General features: G+C 37.5%; 1 protein-coding gene across 8 annotated transcripts in view; it reads left to right on the forward strand.

Annotated features, from left to right (window-relative positions):
* The window catches only part of LOC129780345 (ankyrin-3-like), a 172561-nt gene that overhangs the window by 139613 nt on the left and 6846 nt on the right, over positions 1-26102 (forward strand). For 3 of the 8 annotated variants that reach the window (XM_055788501.1, XM_055788502.1, XM_055788503.1), the window contains 6 exons: positions 12116-12340; positions 12410-14109; positions 17211-17453; positions 22133-23176; positions 23795-24271; positions 25125-25239. In XM_055788501.1, coding sequence (XP_055644476.1) covers positions 12116-12340; positions 12410-14109; positions 17211-17453; positions 22133-23176; positions 23795-24271; positions 25125-25239 — 3804 coding nt within the window. Of the gene's footprint in view, positions 1-3074; positions 3159-12115; positions 12341-12409; positions 14110-17210; positions 17454-22132; positions 23177-23794; positions 24272-25124; positions 25240-26102 lie in introns of all 8 variants that reach the window. The other 5 variants (XM_055788500.1, XM_055788504.1, XM_055788505.1 and 2 more) reach the window with 4 other exon arrangements.

Here is a 26102-nt window from a genome sequence, read left to right on the forward strand (position 1 = left end):
TGACAAAAAATTTTCTTTCGAGGTGACAGTAGATCTCGATATGCAATACATGCAATTTGAAGACATTCATGCAATTCATGCAATTTACAATTTGAAGACATTTGGCATCATGTAATTTGAAGACATTTGGCATAAGCAATTTTTTTACATCACAATTTCGTTTACTCGCCTCTTGGGTGATTTTTCGGTTTTCAAAAAACTCAAACTTTGACGGCTATGCGACACGAGTAAATGAAGCTCATATATGAGGTTGTTTTTAAAGGAATCAACAATTTTAATGAAGTCCCATTTGAAAATTCGAAGGACACTTTTTTCCCATACATCCATTGGCATTCTAATGCATATACAATGTATATTAAAGTAAGTTATACATACTCAGGCTAAACTTAGATTGAATAATATAAATTTACAAATGTTTCGAGCTGCCTCGCCCTATTGATCCGAATTATAGATTCCAATATTACGCTCATTGGGTCTTTGCTGAAACTTAGTTCTGTTGTTGATATGATCGGAAAAAATCCGCTCGACGTTTGCCATGTATTGAGGCATAGTGAGATTTTTAAAAACGAGACACTCAAGGGCCGGAAACTTGAGCGAACCGTCAATTCTTTTCAGGCATCCGATTTTTGTCTGCCATTCTTTCACATATTCGTTTTTTGTAACAGTGATATTTTTGTGGAAATTCCATTCATTTTTAGGGTGTGGAATGCGTTCTCCAACTCTTGTAAATGGCCATCGTAGAAACCCTGTAAACTCGTCCAGTACTACATTGATGGCTTGGTAGTTTGACACAGCTTCTGAGATTAAATTGAAAAAGTTTCGAGAAAAAAAGTTAAAGCTTGAAAAAATCTATACAAAATAATAAAATAAAAAGTGTCTATGTTTTCAAGAGGGCGATTGAAAAACACCATTGTTTTGACCTTTAGTGTAGAAATATTGAAATTTTGAAGTACTTGAAAATATATAAAAACACGTCGTAGTGACCGCAGCATGGGGATCTCAGCAGATAATTGCAATATTGGGATCTTGAATAAGAGCTGTTGCAGAAAATATGTTATTGAAAAAACTGTCCGTTGATTTTGATTTGTTTTCACAATCTGTATGGCATAAATAAATTTCATCGAACCAATCTCTGCATGTTTTTCTAAAAAAATACTTGTACTTGATTTGCTGGTTTTTAAAATAACGTAGTACAGTAGAATGTTCCTCGTTTTCGGCATAACACATTGGTTGTCACTATGTAGGAGTTGATTACATTTCAACAAAATAAAAAAATCATTACACATTGTACTTTCCTACCATATTGAACAACGCGGACGAGGTTCTTATTACGTGATTTGTTCAATCATTTCGATGGTGATCGATTCTATTTGGACTTTTCTGTTCTTGACTCTTCAAAAGAAATTGGTTATTTTGCGGGGAATCGTGGCGAGGAAAAGTTATTAGTTTACGAAATTTGTTGGTATGCAACAAAGTTGTTGTGCTGTTGTTTTTCTATGAAAATGTAACTTTGTTGTGAAAAAATGGCTGCAAATGAATCATTCAAAATATTGCCCATCTCTAGCTACAACGCCCTTTGACTTCAAACCATAGAAAACCCAAGTTTCTTGTTCTGGAGTCGCACCCAACGCAAGCAAGCTGTTTTTGCGTTTGGAACGGATTCTCTACGAGCAATGTCCCCAAATCAGTGTTTTCAAAGATCGTTGGCCTTTCTTCAAGTGGACTGTCGACTTTTTCTCGAAATCAACAAAGTAGCGTGTTGTTCCTATTGAAGCAGTAACTTTGTAAACTTTTTGGAATTCTCGATGCAGAAATGGATGAAGAAGAAAAATCAACACTTCTCGCAAAAGTGTAATATTTGATTAAAATCAGACAGGTTCACATAACCAAACTTATATGACGCTAAAAATCTTGGTTCATGATGTTATGGATATGTCGAAATCGACCAAAACTTAGCAGAACATTGACAAACAGCGGGAACTGAACCGAATATCTGTTAGTAATGAAACCACTTAAAGAAGCGATTTGTATTCAGATGTGATTGGACACTTTGTGAAGTGGATACCATATTATATTTATTTTAATAACGATGTGGTTGTTTTGATAGCGTCCTTCGTATACTATGAAAAACTGATGATATGTTTTTCGCAGTGATAGGGGTGATATGTCCACTTGGCTGGGTTGATATGAAGATGTAAATAGTATTTAACATTGGCGCTTCATCAATCAAACTTTTTTTTCGTATAATATATTCATTCCAAAACTTATTGTAAAATTGGTGCCATCGCCTCGTTTAAATAAAAAAATGGAAAATTAATATCATAATAATCTACATTCAGCAATATAACCACGATATGACTCATAAATTATGATTAAACAAGTTATGATAGAAGAGCATTGAAGCTTCAATTACTCTGTAGCACATGTTGGCACATATTATATACGTTGAATCAACAAATGTTTCATTCACATTTAGAGAAATAAAAAAGAGAAACAGCTTTGGAGTGAAGTGCTTCGTATATCATGATTCCAACGTAACACTAGCCTCTAATTACAGTGTGATGATCGAATGATTCTAATTATTTTATTTTTTTCGCTTTTTTCTTTTTCCTTTCTTTTACAATCCGAACGAAAATGCGTTCCTAAACCATCCAAACAAACAAATACTACTGAAAAAACGGGTGTGCGTTTACTACACTTCTTGCATTGCTTCAAAACCGTGTAAACCTTTGCGAATGAAAATTACAATGACCCTCATCTCTGGATGCGATTGGGTTTTTGCTGCCAAACGTAACCTTTCTTTTCCAACAATCCGCGTGCGACTAATATTTGTTGATCCGGCTGAAACCATAACAAAAACATTTGTATTTTCTGGATGAACTGTGAAACCGCGTCCGATACTATTCCATTTCGATCATACGCAAAATTGGCACAAAAAACAATGCTGCTGCAACCCTGTGAACATATACGTGGTATTTTCTGAATTGGAACGTATTTGAAATCAACTAAAATCTGGGCAAAAATTGGCAATGAACAACATGTCGGACTTCGCCAACGTCGTCGCATCATCGCAGCCACAGTAGTAGTCTCACGCTGTCGTTCGGTCGGTTGGCGGAGTTTGTCCAACGGAAAAACTTTATGCCCGTGTGTAGGGAAAGGTATTATTGGTTAATGTTATGAGTTGAGAAAAAAAGAAGTTCTACTTTGAGTTTTGTTACAATAACATTCGTATGATGTGTTGGATTGGCTGATTTGAGACTAACTTGTTGCGAAATTTAATATTTTGTTGTGATTGTTGTTGAGTTTTTGAGTAATATTTGTTTTATTTCGTGTAGCTTGCTTCATATTTTCATGAGATTTAACTGTAGTTTGTATTATGGTTGCATGATTTTTTATTTAACCCCTTAATCCACGATTTACATTGATGAGCGTCTCTGCATCATATTATCATTAAATACACCACAATTGAGTCTCGATATTTCAGTTTTTGGTCCAATAGACTCACCACGAGTGAGCCTCGTTATTGTTACTTAATGGGTTAACATTAAATTTTCCTGAAGGAATTAGTTTAAGTTATTTTATTTAGATTAAATTTATTTTTCTCAAAACAAAAATGATTATCTCTTTGTTTTGTAATCCAGTTGCATTTAACATTTTTTCCACTATGCTATTATTCTCTTGAATTTACAACACATCATAAGATTTTATAAGCACACTTTGAATGTCGGAATACAAATCCAATTAAAGATAACCCATTCATGGTCGATAGTTTCTCCAAAAAAAAAGGTTCAAGTATTCGCCGAGGATCTCTATCAGATTTTTGAATATTCTTCGTTCCAGAGTTATATCCACTGCCCGAAGGCTCTCTGCAACTTGAATTTCGGTATAGCTAGTGGGGTATCCAAATACGTTCTCTTTCCCTCCAAACAAGTTCCCATGTTTTTGAGCTCATCGAATATAAAGAAGTCACGTGGTTCCAGATCAGGTGAATGGGGCGGTCGATGAAATGAAAACTGACGATCAACTCTTGAACTTGTTGTGCCCTCGAAGTTCAAATTGAAAATTATGGTTATTTTCGAAACAAAGATATTTTGCTTTGTTCTATGTTTCATTCGTCTTCTTAAATATCTTCTTAATTAAATTTAAAAATTTTATATTTCTTATTAGTTGTTTCTGATATTCAAGGAAACAAATTTCAATACATTTTCAACCCATTTGGATTTTTTATTGATATTTTTACAACAATTCATTAAGTGTGCAAATTGAAATTCGCCGTTTTTTGTCGAAATTTTAAATTGAATTGCAAAAAAAATATTTTCTTCTTACTTGTCACTAGTCACAACCTTTTACCATCTTTCTGGCAGCGTACGAATTACTCGTCTAAATAACTGTTGATCGTTCAAAATGATCCTCGGCTATGCCCAATTTTTGGTCTCTTCGTAAGTGTGAGAGAGCAACGCCGGCAGGTCATACAGGCCATCGATTCGGAACAAAAGCTAGTTCGGAGAACATGACGTCCCATTGAAGTGTTTCCAGTTTTAGCTACTTGAGCAACATGTGACTGACCGTTGTTGTGCGGGAAAAATTACCATATCTTGTCTTTACTCATTTTGCGGCAGTTTTTCTCCTCTACTCAACCGCATTAAGTTTAATTGGTAGATGGTTTAACCTTGTTGTAAAAATACGTAGTGCATAATATACAACGTCGAGTTGGTCCTCAGCTTCGAGCCACAGATGTGTGGTATGGCCGTCGATGTTGATTGATAGCAGTGATAATTTCGCGATTTTTTTCGCATGGACTTGTGTTATTTTTTATACTAAAATATCCTGTTCTGGAGTGTTGAAATCATTCGCGACATGTTGCTTCACTAATACCGGTCCCACCAAAGTCAAATTTTTTGGAATTAAAAATGAAAAGTAGAATTTTCCGCCTCCCCCCTCTCTAAGGGGCGCTGCCATACAAATGATGCACAAATTTCTGCATAACTCGAGAACTAATCAAGCAAATGGAGCCAAATTTGGCAAGTGAAGGTTTTAGGGGACAAATAATGTTTTTATGGTGGTTCCTTCCTCCTTCCTCCCTGGAGAGGAGGGCTCTCATACAAATGAAACACACATCTCTGCATAACTCGAAAATTAATCAAGTAAATGGAACCAAATTTGTCATATAGGGCTTTTAGGGGACAGTACATGTTTCTATGGCAGTTCGAGTCCCCTTTTCTGTCTCTAAGAAGGGGCTGCCATACAAATGAAACCCAATTTTTCACGTGAATTAATCAAGCAAATGTAGCCAAATTTGGTAAGTTGAGGTGTTTCTATGTTTGTATGGTGGTTCGACAATCTTCTCCCCTTTGGTAGGGGGGCTCCCATGCAAATGAAACACACACTCAAGAAATAATCAACCGAATCGAACGAAATTTGGTAGGTTGAGGTTTTGGGGGGCAAGAAATGTTTGTATAGTGATTCGAGACTTCTCCCCTGTTCTAGGGGTGGACTGTACATTAAATACAAATATCTGCTAATAAATCATTTCTACAAAACTAATCAAGCAAATGGAGCCAAATTTGGCATGTACGGGTTTTCGGGTACGAAAAATTTTTCCATGATGGTTTGACATACCTACTTCCTCTGAAAGGGGAGGTAAATTTCTGGATAATTCGAGAATTAATAGGTCAAATGGAACCAAAATTGCAATGTGAGGATTTTAGAGGATAAAAACTGTTTCTATGATCTCTGCTCTGGAAGGGGGAGGGGGTCCAATCAAAATATTGCACATATTTCAACCAACCATATTCCAAACAAACATGATAATAAAAAATTTTCGAACTTGATTATATATGATTCGATTATACACAATTTTGGACTCAATTGTATACAGTTTGAATTTTTTTTACATATTACTTATTTGACTTATTTCGACAAAAAAGTAACCCTTCAACGTAAAGGTCAAATTTAAGTGGCTGTTATTTGTACGGTGGTGTAAAATCGTGATTTTTGAAGATTTCGTTTGAATTTTCACCAGGAATTATTCATATCGATTTAGCAGCGAAATTACGAAAGAACGAAAGAACACATTGAAAATTACTAATTTTTATGTTCTTCACTTCCTCAATGTTATTTAAATCCACTATTGTAGATGTTCCACTATTATATCCTGTACTAAATTTTCTCATCATTCAAATTGAAGCAACAGAATCGCCTTACCTAGCGTACTTTTCTAAGTAGAGCCAGTTTGAGGCAACAGAGCCCGAAACAAAAAAAAAGTTCTATAACTATGTCCTTGTTGAAATTCGAACATATGCGTAGAAATTTTTTTTTATCAAATATGATCGTCTATCATCTTCTGAGAGATTTTGGATAAATTTATTTTTTTCACGTGAGAAAAGTGTTTTTTAGACTTTAAGGGCATGAATCGAAAATTTAATTCTTCTTTTATATTTGAAAAATATATGCATAAAAAACATTTTTGTTTGACTCGATTATATAAAGGACTCGATTATATACAAAAATCCGAGACTGTATTCAATCGAGTCCGCCCTGTACTATGAAGGAAAATCTGCAAATTCGGAAAATTAAATTCCCATATGTTCCACAATTAGAGCGTGGACAAGGAACAAAACTAGCACTTTTCACGGATATCTGAAAACCACCATACTGGTTCGACATAGAATGGCTGTATATGTAAACGGGCCATACATTGACCATAACATCAAATTACAAGAAGAAATTCATGAATATATCAAACATGAGCTCAACTTCGATCCGCACACAAAGCAACTCTAAACTGATAAGTATCGTTATGTTTTGTCTGTCATCTCTAATATTTCAGTCCCTGACTCTGGAACTTTTGTGAAGCGACAAAGACAACGCATTTTCATGTGGAATGAACACACTTTCAAAATAAAAATTATGAATAAACAATAACTTTTTCGTACCAAATATTTATTTTATGTAATTAAGAATCGCGAATGGTGTCTAAAGATAATTTTATATAATGATACTCAGTTTTTGTGGGAATATCAGAAAAGATATAGGAGAAGAGTAACATTAGGGTCAGCACTACGTATTTTAAATTATTGAATAATACCAAGTAAAAATGTTCATTCAAATTTCCACGATTTATAACTGTCCTCGGGACTGCCAATCTGATAGAGATTGTAATTTGTCTTATAAACACTAATGTCATCATAGATGTCGAGACTGTACATTTGTTATCGTGGATTGATTACACAAATTTTGACGTGGAACTTCGTCTAACCGGAGTATATGGGGGGTAAAATGAAAACCTAAACATAGAACATGCAGGAAAAAATGAAAGATTCCGAATGCTTATAACTCGAACATTTCTAACTAGATCGGAAAGATGTTTGCATCAATTAATACGGAATATTTCAACGCATCTATCGCAATGAATGAAATGTTATTTTTCATCAGATAAACAATTGAATAACTGTAAAATGTTGAGCGTTATCTAAACGCCCTAACTACCTCGTTTTGATTGGTCCGATTTACGGTTTCCCCAACACAGCCATCAAAATCAAGCAGCCTTGGGGAAATCGGCACTGCAAACACATGAATAGTGATCCCCGATTTTTGAAATTAATCGTTCATCAGCTAATCGAATAGTTTTCAGCAGTTTGTTATTCGATACGATTAATCGCCCCAAATAATCGATTAATCGATTAATCGCATCACTGAGATAAATAATTAGTTAGACTAATATTTCTCATTTGCTAGAAAGCCATCTGGAATCAAAAAAGTGTTCACTCCGCCTGAAAATCAATTATTATCTTTTACGCTCCCCTAAAGTCGTAAACAAAGCTCTATTCGCGTTGAAGGTATTGAGCTTCGTTTACAGTTAAGGGGAGCGTCAAAGATAATGATTGATTTTCAGGATAAAACTGCAGCGGCCGTAGGTTTTTTTCTCTCTGCGTTTGGATCGATTAATCGACGTAAATTATTCGTTCGCTTCGATTATTGGTTGTGCAGTATTCGTTCGATTAATAATCGATTTCTGTAGGAAGTATTCGATTAATCGATTAATCGAACGATTATCGGGGATCACTACACATGAAAGTATGGGGACTTTTGTTCGCACCGAAATGTGTTCCCTAACACAGCCATCAAAACCAAGCAACCTTGGGGAAATCGGCATTGCAAATACATGAAAGTCGGGGGCATTTTTGTTCCCGCTGAAATATGTTTCCCTAACACAGACTTCAAATCCATGGAGCGAGAGGAAATTGACATTGCAAATACATGCAAGTCGGGGGCATTTTTGTTCCGACTGAAATGTGTTTACCTAATAAAGACTTCTAAACCAAGGTGTCTGGGGAAATCGGCATTGCAAATACATGCAAATCGGGGTCATTTTTGTTCTGACTGAAATGTGTTTGCCTAACACAGAAATCAAATCAAGATGTCATCATACCAAACGTAAACGTAAACATTAAATTTACTTGTAACGAAGAACATAATCTATTGCATGAATTGACCTTACATGGCATTATACAATTTTTTTGCTCACAAAGCAAATACATTGAATTCAATTGAATTCGGAAATTGTTTCATTCAATTAAAATTTTAATCAATACAAACAAATGATTGCTAAGCTAAGGTAGTCCCACGTCAACCTTGCGGTTGTGTCGTAGATACAAGCTACCCATTTTTTTTGACGGATCAGTTGAACGAACCAAGAATGCCAGATTTGGAATTTAATCTGTTTAAGTGGTTTTTCAATTTGTAGCACATATTTTTATAACCGAAAATCTCGACAACTTCACGTGTTTTCGCACATGAAATATATAAGTAAACCGCTATAGTGAGTTGAAAATATTCATTCTGCTTGAAACAAATATTCTTGTTCAACAACATAATCTATTTCATAATTTATGTTCATGCTGTTGAATATGTGAATTTATGTCGAAATTCATATTCATAGAACTCATTCATCTCTTATTAAACTTCAGACGATATTAAACGCATTTTAATCATAAAAAACTTGTATAGGTTACTTTATATAGAAAATGTTTATTGGAGCAGAAACAGACCAAAAATTTATCAAAGTAAATTGTTCATTAGAACAATGTGTAAAATTTTTTATCAAATAAAAGATGCGTTTACAAAAGATAAAATATGTTCAATGATTCGATTGACCCTTCGCGGTCGTATGTTTGCTCTCAGTCGACACAGCAAAGAGCCAATCTTATATTTTATGCAACCATATATTAGTTTACACTTTTTATTAACGAATTCTAATGTCTCGTACACCTGTTCACGAATCAATATAGAGCTCTTCTGAATACAAGATAACGACACTTGATAGTTACGATATAATTATTATAGAAAACATACCTTTCATAATCTTACATATTACACTTTACTGTTTTTTCAAGGGAAATTAATGCCAACCAGTACGACATCCAAATAAAAAAAATATTACGACTTGCCATTTTGTGGCGTTCTTTGTGGATTTATGTTGTTCATAATGTAGTGTGTTCACCAAGTCAAGTTTATTCATTTTATACACATATCCCAATCAACATTTTTTTTTATAAAATATGAAATCAGCCATTTATGAAGTGGCAGACAAATTAGATTTTTGAAATTATGGAATTCTCATAATTATGAAGATAACATGAATGATGATGTGTACTAATTTTAAGAGTAAACAATCAAAAGGAAGAGAATTTTCCATTTGATTCCTATAAGCGAGAGTCGCATAAAAATTAAAAAAAAATTGTAAGGGGTTGTATCTAGGATACGACCGCATATTTCCGACGTAGAACTACGAAATTATATTATGGAATCCACTTGTTTACCACTTCAAATATTATTTTAGAATGCATCGAAATTTTTGTAATAGATTATGTTCTTCGTTACAAATAAATTTGATGAACGTCCTTTTACGTTTGATGCCTAGGACTGCCATATATTTGAACTGAAAAATTGTCAAACGGTCATAGTATTTTACATTTCCCTCGGAAATTTTGCACATCTCATGTTACGTAGTTCTCGAACCGCGAAAATTCATTCACCTCTAGTATCTGAAATAACGATTTTCCCAGGCTTCTCAGTGCAAAGCGAGTACAAAAGTACTTAACACCAAAAATTACCCCCGATTTTCTTGATGTCGGATTAGTCCCTATAACAGAATTTACTTTTATGTTTGGCAATCTCTATTGCCAATCTTCTCAGATATGAAAGTCGTCCCGAACATGAATTAATAAATATCTTTTAGAAAATTATACTGCCGTTCTACGCATAGTTGTCCCATGTTCCGAAATCAGCAACTGAGAAAAATACAATCAAAGTTTTCTATCATATTTTTCTATCAGAAGCTTCAAGCATTTCAGTTTGGCAATATACCAGGTTTTTTATAAGCAGTAGACTATTCTCTAATGAAATGTGAAACGTTCCCCTCACTTGAATCAATCAAGCTTGATTAGGGGCTTAAAAATTCATGGTGGGACAGTTATGCCTAGAATATCAACATGGGACAATTGAACTTGATGTTGTTTATGGAAATATTGTGAACAAACAATAAGATTTTTGTGTTTTTCCGAAAGGTTATGCATAACAACATCGTTTTATAAAAAAGGGAGTGATCTACAACACCTTCGCAGAATATAAATCTCATTGTTATTAGTTATTCGCTAACAAGTTCAACACGTGTTCTGTTAAACTTTTTTTATTTGTTTGAGATTTAATTGAGATTGAGATTTAAGTTCTTTCAAACCAGAAATGAGTGCATTAGCCCTGCTGAAAGCCTGACATAAAATTCTTGTACTTGAACCGATTCATTTATTGTAGATCTACAAAAAATACATGGTAGAACATTTATGCGTAGAATATCAACATGGGACAATTGAGCTTGATGTTGTATTTTTAAAAGTTGGAACAAACAATAACTTTTTTTGTGTTTTTCTGGAGGATTAGGCATAAAAACACAGGTTAATGAAGAAAAGTGAAAATTGTCAAAAAGTAACATGGGACAACTATGCGTAGAACGGCAGTATACTGCGGTATGAAAAAGATTGTCAAAGTCATCTGGAGTATGAAGGGGTCGGTACCTTGTACAAATAAATAATTTTCAGAAAAACATAATAATTACCGCAGGATTTCATTCGATGAACGGAATTTCACACAAAGAAGATGCATCTGGTACAATGAAAAGCATGTAGAACATCGGGACTTTTTAAAAGTATGTAGAAGCATTGGGATTTTTGCCATATCGCACTTGCCAAAATTGATTTATTTGTTCCAGCGAACGAACAATTCCACCTATTTGAGCTGTGAATTGGATTTAACCCCGCGCTGGACTGTTTTATAGGTCTATGTGAAGTGTCTGGTCTACATCGATGAGCCACAGATGATCGACGTATTCAAAGACAACATTCGACTCGTTCTACAACTTCCATTGCTGCAAGTAGTGGTCGATTGGCCTCTCTCCGAGCTAGTCGTGGTAGCAGGAAATTACATTCAAATAAAAATGACGAAGAATTATCCTTCGAATAAATTTTAGCCTAAAAAATAAAAGAACAAAAAAAGCCTAAATTTCATGGCAACCAACACCGCTTTTCTGTATTTTATTTTAATTATACGTTTATATGCTGCAATAAAAAAAAACACTGTATTATACAATACTGTTTCTTTTCGCTCGCTTCGGTATGCTCGATATGATATAAATATACTTGAGGAACATTGTAACAGAAGGTATAAAAACATATAAAAACAATCTCGCAGATTGCCAGAAATATGGGATATTTTCTATAGTTAAACGTGAAAGTAACCCAAATTTGTTTGAGTAAACTTTTGGGTATCTTTGCGCCATCTGCTACAGTTATTATTTTGGTTCATTTACAAATGCCTGCGTAAAATAAACGATTAAGTACATTTTTTTCTATTCATTTAGTAGTTTGCTTTCTCTGTCAATTGACGATTGTGGATTTCCACTTCCACACGTGATTTCTTTTCAGTTTCACAACGTCTTTAACTGGTAGTTCTCATCTTTATTCTTTTTTCATAACATTTTTTCACGCGCCACCCTTATGCTGTCCTTCGTACCACTCAAACTAATATATTCTAACATTGGTCATCCCGCGTGACGTTTCAGATTTCTGGTTTCGTTCCTGGTGGATGCGCGAGGCGGTGCAATGCGCGGCTGCCGGCACAGCGGCGTTCGGGTGATCGTTCCTCCACGGTCGGCGGCTCAACCGACACGAATCACATGCCGATACGTGAAGCCACAGCGGTTGACCAATGCACCCCCGCTGATGGAAGGTGAAGCGCTAGTTAGCCGCATCCTCGAGCTGGCTCCGGTCGGTGCCAAGTTCTTGGGGTAAGTCATAATCATTTCTTCAAAGCATCTTTCACTAAACAATTTTTCTTTCCTTACCACTGAATGCAGACCAGTTATTCTGGAGGTACCACACTTTGCGTCGCTGCGCGAGAAAGAACGTGAGATCATAATTCTTCGCTCGGACAATGGGGAAACCTGGCGAGAGCACACGCTGTACGACAGCGAGGAAGCAATACACGATGTGCTGAATGACGCCTTCAAGGGTGATACTCTGAACTTCCTGGAGGACCTGCACACCAACAGAATCACCCGTATTTTGACGAACGATTTTCCGCACTACTTTGCGGTTGTTTCTCGAATTCGACAGGAAGTGCACGCAATCGGGCCGGAGGGTGGAACCGTTTCGGCAACGGCCGTTCCACTGGTGCAGGCAATCTTCCCCCAGAATGCACTCACCAAAAAGATTCGCGTTGGCCTTCAGGCGCAGCCGGTCGATATGAATCTGACGGCGAACCTGCTCGGACGAAGCGTTGCCGTGTCGCCGGTTGTTACGGTCGAACCCAGACGTCGTAAGTTCCACAAGGCAATCACTCTGAGCATGCCAGCGCCGAAGGCGTACAATTCTGGCATGATTAATCAATATTCGGGCAACGCACCGACGCTGCGTTTGCTGTGTTCGATCACCGGAGGTCAAAACAAGGCAATTTGGGAGGACGTTACGGGATCAACTCCGTTAACATTCGTCAACGATTGCGTTTCCTTCACAACTACTGTCTCGGCTCGGTTTTGGTTAATGGACTGCCGAAATATCAATGAGGCCACCAAGATGGCTACCGATCTGTACTCGTACATGTCCCATGTACCGTTCATGGTAAAGTTTGTCGTTTTTGCTAAGCGCGTTGATCACAACGAGGCAAAGCTGAGCGTTTTCTGCATGACCGATGACAAGGAGGACAAAACGTTGGAACAGCAAGAGCACTTCACCGAAATTGCTAAATCTCGTGACATCGAAGTTTGCGAAGGACGCATTGTGTATCTGGAATTTGCCGGCAATATTGTTCCGGTCATGAAGAGTGGTGAGCAGCTCTCGATTCAGTTCAGCGCATTCAAAGAGAACCGTCTTACGTTTACGGTGAAAATTAAAAACAATCTTGATGATTTGCTGGGACGCATCTCGTTCATGAATGAGCCAAAAGTAGCCAAGGGTGAGCTGAGTCCTACTCCCTTGTGCACTCTGAACTTTACACTGCCTCCGGAACAATACGGTCTCGGTGGGGACGAGATGGAAACCGCATCCGAGTTTGACCTGAGCTCGACCGAAATACTAAACTTTGATCAGCACTCGATCGTGAACGCAGCCAACCGCAGCAAAACGTTGAACTTCACCTTCCAGAACGGGGATGCCGTCAGTGAGATTCACAAAGCGGATATCAAAATCACGGATATCTGCAATCTATTGGGCTCGGATTGGCCTCTGCTGGCAGAGGAACTGCAAATTTCTCCAAGTGATGTCGATTTGATCAAGGTTGAATATCCGAACGATGAAGCGCAGCAGTCGATTGTGATGTTGCGGTTGTGGCTGCGCCAGGCCGGGAAGGATGCCACCGGGAATGTGTTGGAACAGGCGCTGATCAAGATAAACAGACGCGATATTGTGAGCAAATCGATTACCAATCTGGAACTGGTGACCGATGAGCAGGAGAAAAAACTGGCTAAGCAGCAGCTGGGCTCCACCAACGGAATCGATGAGGTGGATCCGGTCAAAATCAATGGGGTAGAGTGCAATAGGATGGATGGATCGATGGAAGGTGCGTTGTTTTACATCTTTCCCTCAACAAAATACAGGTCGTACTCGATTATCCGGAGTATTGATTTTTTTTTCACTGCAGATAATCGAATCATAAAAAACGAATTTTCTCTCGGTAAAAGTAATATAATTTTGATTTGCACATATTTATTAGACAGTTTTATCTAGCTTGACTCGTTTGTATGTATGTGACTTTGTAACTTTGTCTGTAGCGCTGTACCACATCTAGTGTAGAGACACGAATTTAGGACGCTTTTTCGAGCTCCATAAAAATAAAACAATGAATATTTTGACTATCCAGCATATCATTATTTGTTCATCTATCTTCTAACAATAAAATAAAAATTGAACGGAGAAAAAATATTCATAACTAGAATAGTTGAGAGCTGATGAAGTGACAGGGTTAAAAAAAAGTTGTGCCATGGCGTAAACGATTCCAGCCCTTCTGGTTTTCTGAAACAAAAAAAATCGAACAGATTCTGAATCAGTACAGATGCCGCTATCGCATGAACCTCGGACAAGTCAAAAACATCTTTTTTGACAAAATGGCGGCCGTTTGAAAAACAAAATACAGTTTAAAAGGTTTTTTTCTCACGTTTCCCGATTTTTTAAAATTGGTTCATGTGATAGATAGATGCCTGCAAATTGTGCTCATATAAATTCGACACGAATTGGTTCAGTAGAACTTAAGATATCGTGTACGCCAGTTTGAAAAAACTAGTTTCGAGAAAGACGTGTTTGAAGTTCATTGCTATGACCGTACCAGGTTAGATACCGCGTCACTGAAATGGCTCTAACTCGGTAAATAATAGGATTTCCGATAATCCCTTTCTAGGGTATATTCTTGAAATATGAAGGATTTTTTTTATTTTTTTCAAATGTCTAGACTAGAACACTGCCTTAATAGAAATTTAACCCCCTTTCTGTTGACCGATTGATCTGAAATTTGGAACACATCTTTTTTCTGGTGTCATTATAAAACTGCGCTATATATTTTTTTTTCAAAACCTCATCAATATGAGTATCAAATGAAAGTACTCGACTAGTAGAACATAGCAGATTATGAAAAATCCAAATCCAAGATGGCCGCAGTCCCCAAATAACTAATTACTTTTTAAATGGTTTCATTCAGCTTGACCTGTTTGTATGTATGTTTGAATGTTTGTAGGGTTGCACATTAATAGAAAATTGACCCCGTTCCTGTTGACTGATTGATCTGAAATTTGGGAGACACTTTTAATTCTACTGTCATTATAAAACTGCATATTCCATGATCTTGAAAACATAATAAACAACATAAATCATGAAAAGTCACCACCACTAATCCCGGTATTCGGTATTAAATGAAATGATTTGACTAATAGAATACAGTACATCATAATATTAGAGGCGAATGAACTGATAAGTTTAAAGCCTCTTCAATCCAACATCATCATCATCATAGAGACGAATGAACTCTCAGAGTTTAAAGTCTCTCTAATTCATTACCATTACCATCATCATCATCACATCATAAAAATATTCCGAAGAAAATTAGGTAAGAAATAAACGTTGGATTTCCATTATGCACAGTTAGTTGTTTCATCATGTTTCCCAGAATTTTATTTTGGTCTCATCATTGCCCTAGATTAATGAAGGAACGGACATGATAAGTGCTACTTGCTTAATTGTTTTCTAGCATTTAGTACATTAAACCGTTCAATTTAAAAGTTTTTTTTACTTATTTCTTTTTCTAGTTTTCAATGAATTATCCATATCCTTAGTATACTTCTCTACAATGAAACCATAGAACTGTTTTTTTTTAATTTTTATTTCTTACCTAACTTTCTTCGGAATATTTGGATGATATACTGTATTCTATTAGTCAAATCATTTCATTTGATAATAATATTGAAGGGTGTTCAGTCCACTGCTCAGCGCAGCGCACTGAATTTACGTGCGACAGGAAGGTGGTGGAAGGAAGACAACAAAAGGACGATCGCGAGGATACACACACCAACATACGCCCCACCCGTGGGGAGAGTGCATTGCAAGCGCAAACATCCTGCACTGCGTGCAGGGAGAAAGACTTCAATTTCAACCGCCAAAGGAAGAGGTATATTTTGCGTGCTAAATGATTAGAAAGCAAGAAGCAAAAAAGAAAGTTTAATGTTAATCCTTGTAAATTCTGTAAATAAAATGGGTACAAGGGATTAAGTGTTTAATCATCAGCCAGTTAATTCCCCATTCGATCCGCGATATAGTTTGGTTTTGGATTGGTCCTTAACAGGACCAAAGAAGTAAATGGAATTTTCCACATCGTTGACCTTGCGTGTCAGTCGCATGGGCATGGGCTGTGGAAATTTGGATCGAACACGCGCAGATATGATCGCAGCAAAATACATTCCACTGCTTGGTGAATCAACAAGGGGGTTGCAAAAATTACATAGTCGACCATTTTTGGCGGTGATCTTTTTAAATTTATGTTGTTCATAATGTAGTGTATTCCAAGTCAGGCCATACAGCCATTTTTTAGCGGCGGCAAAGGTATGTTCCAAATTTTAGGTCAATCAGTGATCAGGAGCGGGGTCAAATTCAATTAATGTGGGACAACCCTACAAACACTCAAACATACGTACAAACAGGATAAGATGAATGAAACCATTTAAACCAAACCATGTTTATTTGGGAACTGCGGCCATCTTGGATTTGGATTTTTCATGATCTACATGATTCTACCGGTCGAGCACTTTCAGTTGATACCCATATTGATGGCGCTTTAAAAAAATATATGGCACCATTTTGGATTTGCATTTTCCATAAATAACTAGTCAATCCCTTTCATTTGATATCCATATTCATGGGGTTCTGAGAAAATATGTAAACTGCCATTTTGTAGTGAGCGCCATCTTGGATTAGCATTTTTCATAAATAACTGTGTTCTGCTTGCCAAGCCCTTTAATTTATACCCATATTAATTGTTATACAAATTATTCAGAATTTCCGATCTAAAAATAAGGAAAATTAAAAATTACATACTCCGGATAATCGAATCCCGGTTAATCGAGTCTCCGGATAATTGAGTCCGACCTGTATAATGTTTTTTTTACCTTTTGCCTTCAGATTCAACCAACGAGCCTGCAGAGGAAAAACAGGAACACGAAACCGATGAAAAGAGCAGCAAGGAACAGTCCTCATCTACATCGCCGGACAACACCGAAGCGATCCTACAAATTCGAAGGGAAAGTGCAATCATGGGTATCGCCTCGGTGGTGAAGGAGAATCTCGAAACTCCGCCTCCTAGTCCAGCGGAAATCAGCGTCCAACTCAGCCACCAGAATAGCATTGACGAGAACAAACAAAAGGGTAAGTAGCTTGAAAAACATTGATCTTAGAGACTAGAGATTTGTTTTGTTCTTCCCCTTCGATTTCTCTATCTATCTACTTATCTCTTTCCCATGAAACCGTTTTGTTGACAGTTTGTGTTCTTTCATAACTCGCTGCCGAACTTACGAATTGTTCGTTTGTGTTTTGTCAAAAGTTTCTTTTTTCTTACGTTCTGTTGTGTCCGTCCACCCACTTTTATTAACATTTTGTTTAGTTTAGCAGAAATATTGTTTTAATTTGTGTTCGATTATCTTGATTCGCCAAATTGTTCCCGTGTGTAAGCGCGTGACGTGACTGATTTATAGTGTGATTGTGTGGACGTACGAAGTGACGTGATTTTTTGATACTAGATTTAGTTGAGTGCTTAACTAATGTTACAGAACTTTATGTTAGTATCCCATCGATTTCGTAACGCACTATTCCTGTTATTGTTTCAAATATAGTCATCGTTCAAATCTCTATTTCAACTTTGAAAAGCGATAAGACACACAAGCTTCATCCACTGAAAGTGTCTCATCGGTAGTTTCCTTTAGGTTATGAATAACGTTTTCAGGCATCTTGATAATTAAATGTAGTTTATAGACAAATTGATCTTTCTTCCTCTCGATCAGAGGTGAACAGAGAGTGTAGTTTCGAAAAAAAATATCTCTGTCACCAGCGAGAACTTCTTGTACATGGTATTAAATCCGGGGTTAATGTCCATTCTGCCGATAACCAGATACCCACAATACTGTTAGGTTGCACAATTCTTTGAATATCTTCTTCTATTTCTTAATACTATTATTTTCATTTTATCTTTATTTCTGTTGATTATAGTGTTATTTTCTTTGAGTTTTGCATCTTTTCTCCGATGCCTCCTTCCTTTTGTTACGATCGTTGTTTTGTCCATAACAGAGCGGTAACGTGTACTAAGTGTTGAAAAAAAAATATCGAAGAGTTGGTTAAGAAATCATTTGATTGAAAATAAATTTGGAAAAATTAGTTTGGGTTACATTTACGTCATCTTATTGTAAGTAATGCATGTAGGGGAGGTGCGGGTACGACGGACAGTGGGGGTAAGGTGGACAGATGGTTGATTTGTATAGTTTAATTATGAATTTCAATTTTTTGGTAATGAGAACCCCTTCTACTTGCTATTCTATAATACCGAAAATCAAACACGATTCCGCGTGTGGATGTATACAACATACACAAATAACAGAGAAGCGATATTAGGTATGTAAGGAAAAGTAAAATTATTTATGAGCGGAAAATTTAAATTATTGAAATAATTGTACTGGTGGGGTGGACAGTTGCCAGTGCGAGTGAGATGTAACGTAAAAAGTCCGTTTATTCTGTTCCTAAGAAATGTCTTGCTATAAACGGAAATCAAATCGTCAAAGGTGGACTGTCTAGAAGCTGACTGGAACCAAAAGCAAATCAGTTGAGGGTCTGCCCGTTTATACTGCAGTGTGTCGACTACCTGAATTTTTTTTTGATAAAACCTAAACACCGAACATACAGGAAAAAAATGAAGGATTTCGAATGCTCATAACTCGAATATATCTTAATAGATCGGAAAAATGTTTGCATCAATTGATAGGAAATATCTATATTCTACGTATCTGTCACAACTAATAAAATGTCATTTTTCATGAGATAAACAATTGAATAACTGTAAAATGTTGAGCGTCATCTAAATTACCACGTTTTGATTGGCCCGATTCACGTTTTCACAACACAGAATTTAAAACCAAGCAGCCGGGGGGAAATCGGCATTGCAAATGCATGAATGTTGGGGGAATGTTTGTTCCCACCGAAATGTGCTTCCCAAACACGGACTCCAAAACCAAAGTACCTGGGGAAATCAGCATTGCAAACATTGCATTGCATTGTATTTTTGGCATTTGTTCAAATTTTTTTCTTACAAAACAAATATGTTCAATTCAATTGAATTCGAAAATTGTTTCATTCAATCAATAATTTAATCAATGCAAACAAATCATTACTATGCCAACGGTAGTCCACGTCAACCTTGCGGCTATATCACAGATATAACCCACCCATTTTACGCGGGGAATACGCGCCGCTTAAAAGAAAACCGAGTAAATTACAAAATCAGCGTAAAAAACAGCATAAATTTTAAAATCCGCGTAAAAATAAACTGCGTAAATTTTAAAATCCGTATAAAAATCTAACAAACAGTGAATTAATAGTTTCAAATGGAACACATATCGCTCGACCGCAATTAAAAGCAAACATTCCTTCATGACCATTCCATGAGGAAGCGAAACAGAAACTCTATTGCTCTTGGATACAGTTGCATCACGGGAGCCGAATGCGCAAATCTTTCTTTGTTCGAGCGCATTTACAAGCAAACATTCCCTCATGACCATTCCATGTGAAAGCAAGACAGAAACAGATGCTCTTGGAAACTATTGCATCACGGGAACCAGACGGAAGATTTCTTGATTTGTTCGAGCGCTTTTGCAATCGAGTAAATGAAATCACAGCCTGCATATATTCACGATGACGGTTTCTCCAGGTGCCTTGATTTTGCGTCTGTGTTCGGGAACACATTACGATCACAACAAAAGCAATCATCACCAATGAGACTTCTCGATTCGATTTAAATAATAGGAACCATTATCAAACCAGCTTCATATCTGCAAGATTGAACAGATACATGATAGTAGGAAAATTAATATTATATGACAATGTAAACGACTGCGATGATTTCGAGGTGATCGACGACTATAAGTTTTTTTCAATAACCTTATTTGAGAATAGTTCAGTCTTGGGCTGGTTCGGTTCTGTGAAATACGAGGGAACGTTTTGAGGGACTCTTCCTAGTGGTAGGAGATATGGCTCCTTTATTTAAATACGCCCATCGTATGGGGGTCCAAAGGGAGACTTCGAGTCTTCGATTCTTGTCCATGCAGGTTGCTTGAGTCTTCAATGATTTTTTTGTTGAGTTGATTTGATTGGTTCACATTTTCTTTGTCCTTGTCTGTGCCTGATATGTGGGTCATTGCTGTCGTTTCCTTATTCATTTAAGTGGGATTTACATTTGTCTTGGGTAGTTTTGTTCGTATGGTACCAGGGAGTACATGCTGTTATTTGGTGCTGTTCCATGGATATATTTGGTTGAACATCGATGTTCTTCTTAAAAATAATCATGTATTGGCGTGACGTCGTCTCCAAGAGTGTTCCAAATACTTCAGGGGATGTCGTATATCGATCTTTGTATTGGAGGGTAGAGAATGTTCCCCTATTTAGAGGACTTGGCATATGTCACACTACTTCTTGAACTTATTTGTGGCAGTGTGACCCGTTCGCAATCTAGATACCATCTGTACCAACAGACCTTGAGGGTCTCCCCGTTTTGAGATGATAGCCTTAATTCTGCGCAGGAAATACTCATGCTTGTAGCCTTGTCCGGCGTTTTGGTAGTCCATGTTTCATGTTTCATGGTTTTGATTGATCGTAGACCATGTTTCATGTTTCATGGTTTTGATTGATCGCTAAATTTTGCCTTTCTGAATTTGCATTTGTTCGTTTCCAATGTTTTTTTCAGCGTCTTAGATTTTCACTGCGCGGTTCTTGTCGGAGAAGCTTGGTTTTTTGCTTCGATGGCTTCGAAAAAGCAATTCCCGGGGTTGTTTTTGGTTTCGATTAACTTATAACTTTCGCATGACTACCTAGGGTCGTGCATTTCGTTCTGTGATACTTGCTGTAACAAAACATGTTTGAAATGAACATTTCATCCAAAAGTTGTCGTTTATTCAACTGACTGAGTATTTGATTCCGATGTCTGTGATTGGGAGAACATTAATTTCAATTAACTATATACTTTGTTTTGCATGCCAAATGTCCTTTTGATCATTACGAATCGATTGAGATAACAATCATTCAAATCTGTACCTAATTAATTGAATTACAATCGTTTAAAACATTTCAATGAAAAGTGACATTTTTAGGTTGGTCCCCACTCAGAAAGACGTGGCCATATATGATCAGAAGTCGTCAGACGTCAAACGTAAATTGAAAAAAAAGTTTCTCCAAATCGAGATTGATTCTTCCAAAGGTATACAGTTTATTCGTCTTAGCCTTGGAAAAGATCAACTAGACGATCAATCAATGTACCCTACATCAGGATTGAAATCACGTCGTGAGCGGACGGCCAACCGTTCAACTACGAATATCCTTTCCAAACCAAAAGTCGCTTCGATTCAACAGCATTGTATCGACAATAAGAGGATTATTACGGAATGATTGAAATAATCCGTTACTCTTCACTAACTGTTTTTGCCTAGACAAGTCTGTATTACTGTAATATTATGAGCATTTGTAGCATTTATTTAATCAGAGTCTTGCGAAGCAAGTCAAGCTTGTAAGTGAAGCTGAAGTTCTATTTGGACTTTCGCGCTTGGAACACGTTACCGCCCATCCTAATCACATATCCAATTCATTTTACTAATAATTCAAACCTTCTGAAACGAACAACAAAAAACAACCGATTTTTCAAATGCGAATTCAACGAAAAAAAAAAAATCCCGTCAACTCCGGTAAATAACCATCGGCACCAAACATCACTTCGCACATATGTGTGGCTTAACCGTGTCATTAAATTTGTCCTCTCATCTGTCACATGTTCGTTGTGTCATACGGATGAGCAGAAGCCTCAGCTCCCACAATGACCGCCGTCGAAGATGTGCAGGAGATCATACAGGCTGCCATTGCTGAACATGACACTACCTGGGAGGAGGACGAGCTCGAGGAGGAGGTTCAGGAGCCGATAGTGACCCAGAAGATCATAATCCAGAAGCCTTCGTTTGAGGATGCCGCTGGTAGTGAGGAAGAGTACGCCGAGGAGGATGGTGAATCGGAGGACTTCGAACAGCTGGATCTGGAAACGGACAAAAGCGGCAAGGTGAAGACGATCAAGAAGCACTCGAAGGTTAATATCAAGTTTAACAAACAACTTGGACAAAGACCAACCGTAGAGGACATCGAGTGGGAGGTCACACCGGCTGAAGCATCTGCCGATGTCGAAAGGAAAGTGGTTACCACGGAGATTTCGTCTGTGAACTTGGAAGATGTATCCAACGATCGAAGGTACAGTTTGGATAATATCGATATCTCCTCCCCGACGACGCTCAGAGTGGACACTGGTCGCGCTTTTGAGAAATCTTTCTCAACACCTGCCAGCGATGAGCAGAAGGCGGAGCAAATTGTGATAATTTCGTCAGACAATAATATCTCCGAAGTAGCGGCTGATTATTCTGGAGATATCGACGAATTCATTTTCGTACAAACTTCCCCGGAAAACTTTGCCAAGATGGAGAAAGAGCAGAACGCCACCGATGAAGATGACAACAGTAATCTGGTGATAATAACCGAGGAGCATTACGACTACGAGATGGACGATGATCGGCAATCAAGTATGATCGATCAGTCTCCAGAGGATGAGGAGTCTCCTCAGAAGTTTATCATCGGTGGAAGCAGCTCGGAAAGCGATGAAGATCGACTCGGAGATCAACGAGGAGGTTTGCTGTTGAATCAAACCGGCGGCTCTGCTTGTCCTACACCGTCCATCATAGTGTCGCAGCACGGTACAACCGGCGCGGCAAGCTATTCAACCAGAACCGGCGGCTCCTCTAGCGGATCGGATGTAGCCCTGCACGAAACCGGCGGCGAGCTTAGTGATGACGACGAAACAGGTAATTTCATTCATTGTTTCTTTCACTATCCTGATTTACTCCATTCATGTAAGTCTATCTGGTATTAGGTTTCCTAAGAGGTGTTCTCATAGTTTCTTGGTTATGATAACACTGTCTGTGGACGTATTGCAGAGTACGTGGAGCAAGATGTTGAGATAGAAATGCCCCCAAAAAAGATAATTTATCTTTTTTTTTCTGTTACTGTACAAAAATCGCTTGTTATGCTCTACATTCTGTGTATATTTTCCTTTATTTTCATGGTTTGTTTTGTTTCTTATTTGTTCTTCTATTTTTAATTTTTTGTTTGTTTTTCTCTTCTCTCTTCTGATCCACAAAAAGTTTTGGAAAAACTATATTAACACTGCTATTTACCCGATACGCACGGTATTTTGGGACATATAATATTAAAGGGTATTGTTAATCGCAAATAACCTTCGCCAAAATAGGTTTAAGGGCACTGTTTTTCAAGAGAATAATGTTCTGGGCGTTGTAATACAAAGTCTAACCAACGCCTGGTAGCATCTATTTTCTGTGGCTTCCTTTTAATTTTTATCCGTCCACATTTTGCAAGCTAAATTCTTATAATCAACCCTATTGGAAACTACCATCCATATTAAGGTAAAGTCATCTCTGGCCAGCAAATAGACAACCAAACCGCACACGAGAGTGCTGTTTCGTCAGCGGAAACCGCTGGTCCGGCTTCGGAACAGCCATCATTGCTAGAGCAATCAACCAAGCGGGAGGAGAAACCTGAGGAAAAACCATCGGCAATTGTTGAATCTGCTTCAGTTGTAAATAGAGCCGATAATCTCGACAAGCAAAATGATGAGGACATGCTCATACGCTTCGAAGAAGAACCGCCACAATCCCTAGTGGATGTTGAAGTGGCAAAAACTGAAAACACAATGGAAAATCAACCAAATATCAATGTATTAACTGAAGAGGATCTTTTAATAGCGATGAGAGAAGAATTTGCGAAAGCTGCTTTGGAAAATGAGGAAAATGAATCATCTGTTATTGGTGGCGGGAATCCAAACGAACAGACGGTGATAGTCATTACCGAAACTTCTTCCGCTGAAGGCTTCACCGATGATAGTATGTAGAACCACGCATTCGAGTTGCTTCCACTAATTATAATTCTTCTTCCACCTACTTTCGCTATTTCCTATTGTTCTTGCTTTTGAGAACTCCCAGCGTATGAATTGTTGATTATTATCACCAATAATGTCTGTGGCACATGTACTTCTAACAAGTCATGGATAATTATCTGTGCAAGCTCTGCTCTCTTATCTTCTAAGCCCTCTTCGTGTAGACTATCTCTACTAGAAGCGACCGAGACTGTTACAAAAAATGCTTTGCTCCATCTACTTATATGGTTTAAAATGTGTGTTTTGTTTACGTTTTCCTTTGTTTTAGTACCCTATGTTTGCCCTATAGCTTGAATCTTTTAATATAATTAGAAAACAAACCTTAAAAATGTGCTTGTGCTATGATATACTGAAACTATCCATCCTAGAGTTCGTGATTTTCTGTAGCGATTATAAATTTGATTGCGTAGTCATTTGCATGGTAGTGTGTAAGAAAAGCAGCCGAACATGTATCATCCTCCACTAAACAAACCGAATGCCACGATGGAATCAAAAGCTATTCAGTAGCGAAAATTCACGGATGAAACTTAACAACAACATGAATCTCATTTCCTTGCTTCGATTTCAGTAACCGCAAATAATCATTATTTTCATTCCCACCGGGACCAATGTCCAGCATTTTGTTGAGTCCCACTAGAAGCTGAATGGAATGCCACGAAGATATCGTAGAGATAACCATTGAATACATTTTTAATGTCATTGTCGTTTCCTTTAAATGCAATAAAAATAACATCCAATAACGATCAATGCACAGAATGTTTGCCCAGATGAATTAATCCTCCATTTACTCATACTTGCAGAAAACTATTTAGTGCAAAACACCGACCAGGTGATGGGCGTGGAACCCAGTGAACCACCGGCGGCCCCTAGCTGTCAAACGGAAACCAAAACCATTGTCAACGAATCGGAGGACGGGTGAGTTCCATAGATATTATGTAACTTGGGCGGGATGAGATTCGATCGCTCATTTAAGAGTACAGGCAAACCTTTTTTTGTGCGGGGGATAGGGACCGCACAAAAAAAGTCGCATAAAAAAAAATCGTGCAAAACTTCACCAGTAGCTTTAAAATATCGTGTTCGGTACACATTTTGAAAAAAACTTTTTTAGTGCGGTAGATGGGGACCGCATAAAAAAAGTTTCCCCTAAGAAAATAACTCAAATCCACGCCTTTCACCGTTGAATTTCCTTTTGTTTTCCTGCTTTGCGATGGGACACTTTGCCTTACCAGTTGCGCGTGGCTGTTCTGTGCTTTTAGTAGCATGTCGAAACGTGTTGCTGTTAGAAATCATGTCATGCAAAAACTTAGAGAAAAAAAATCGCAAAACAAATTATATATTTACATATTTACAGAATTTTAAACGCGTACAATTTACTTTTGGACGGTAAACTGATTACTCAATGCACAACACAGGCAAAAGTAAAACAAAAAGTGGCAACCTCGCTTTTTTCATTTTATTATAGATGCTTTAACGATATCGTCAATCGCGTCTTGTCAACCACATGAAAAATATTAGTTTGTTTCAAAAGTTTTGATTTGGCCAATCTTCTCTACTACACCTGACATCCTCTGTGTCATTCATATGCACACATCGCTTCTGTCATGTGTTCCATACATGCACTATCGTACCTCATATGCAGGCTGACGAGACATTGCATAGTGACAAGTGAAAGCTACATAGTGAAAGCTAAACACCGATATCTTCTGGCCAAAGACCTCGTTGACTGCCTTGAATGATTCCCAAACGTCATCGTAGGATGAGAAGGATGCCACATTTAC

Source organism: Toxorhynchites rutilus, chromosome 3, assembly GCF_029784135.1.
Source record: "Toxorhynchites rutilus septentrionalis strain SRP chromosome 3, ASM2978413v1, whole genome shotgun sequence".
In the NCBI taxonomy this organism is placed as follows: Eukaryota; Metazoa; Arthropoda; class Insecta; order Diptera; family Culicidae; genus Toxorhynchites; species Toxorhynchites rutilus.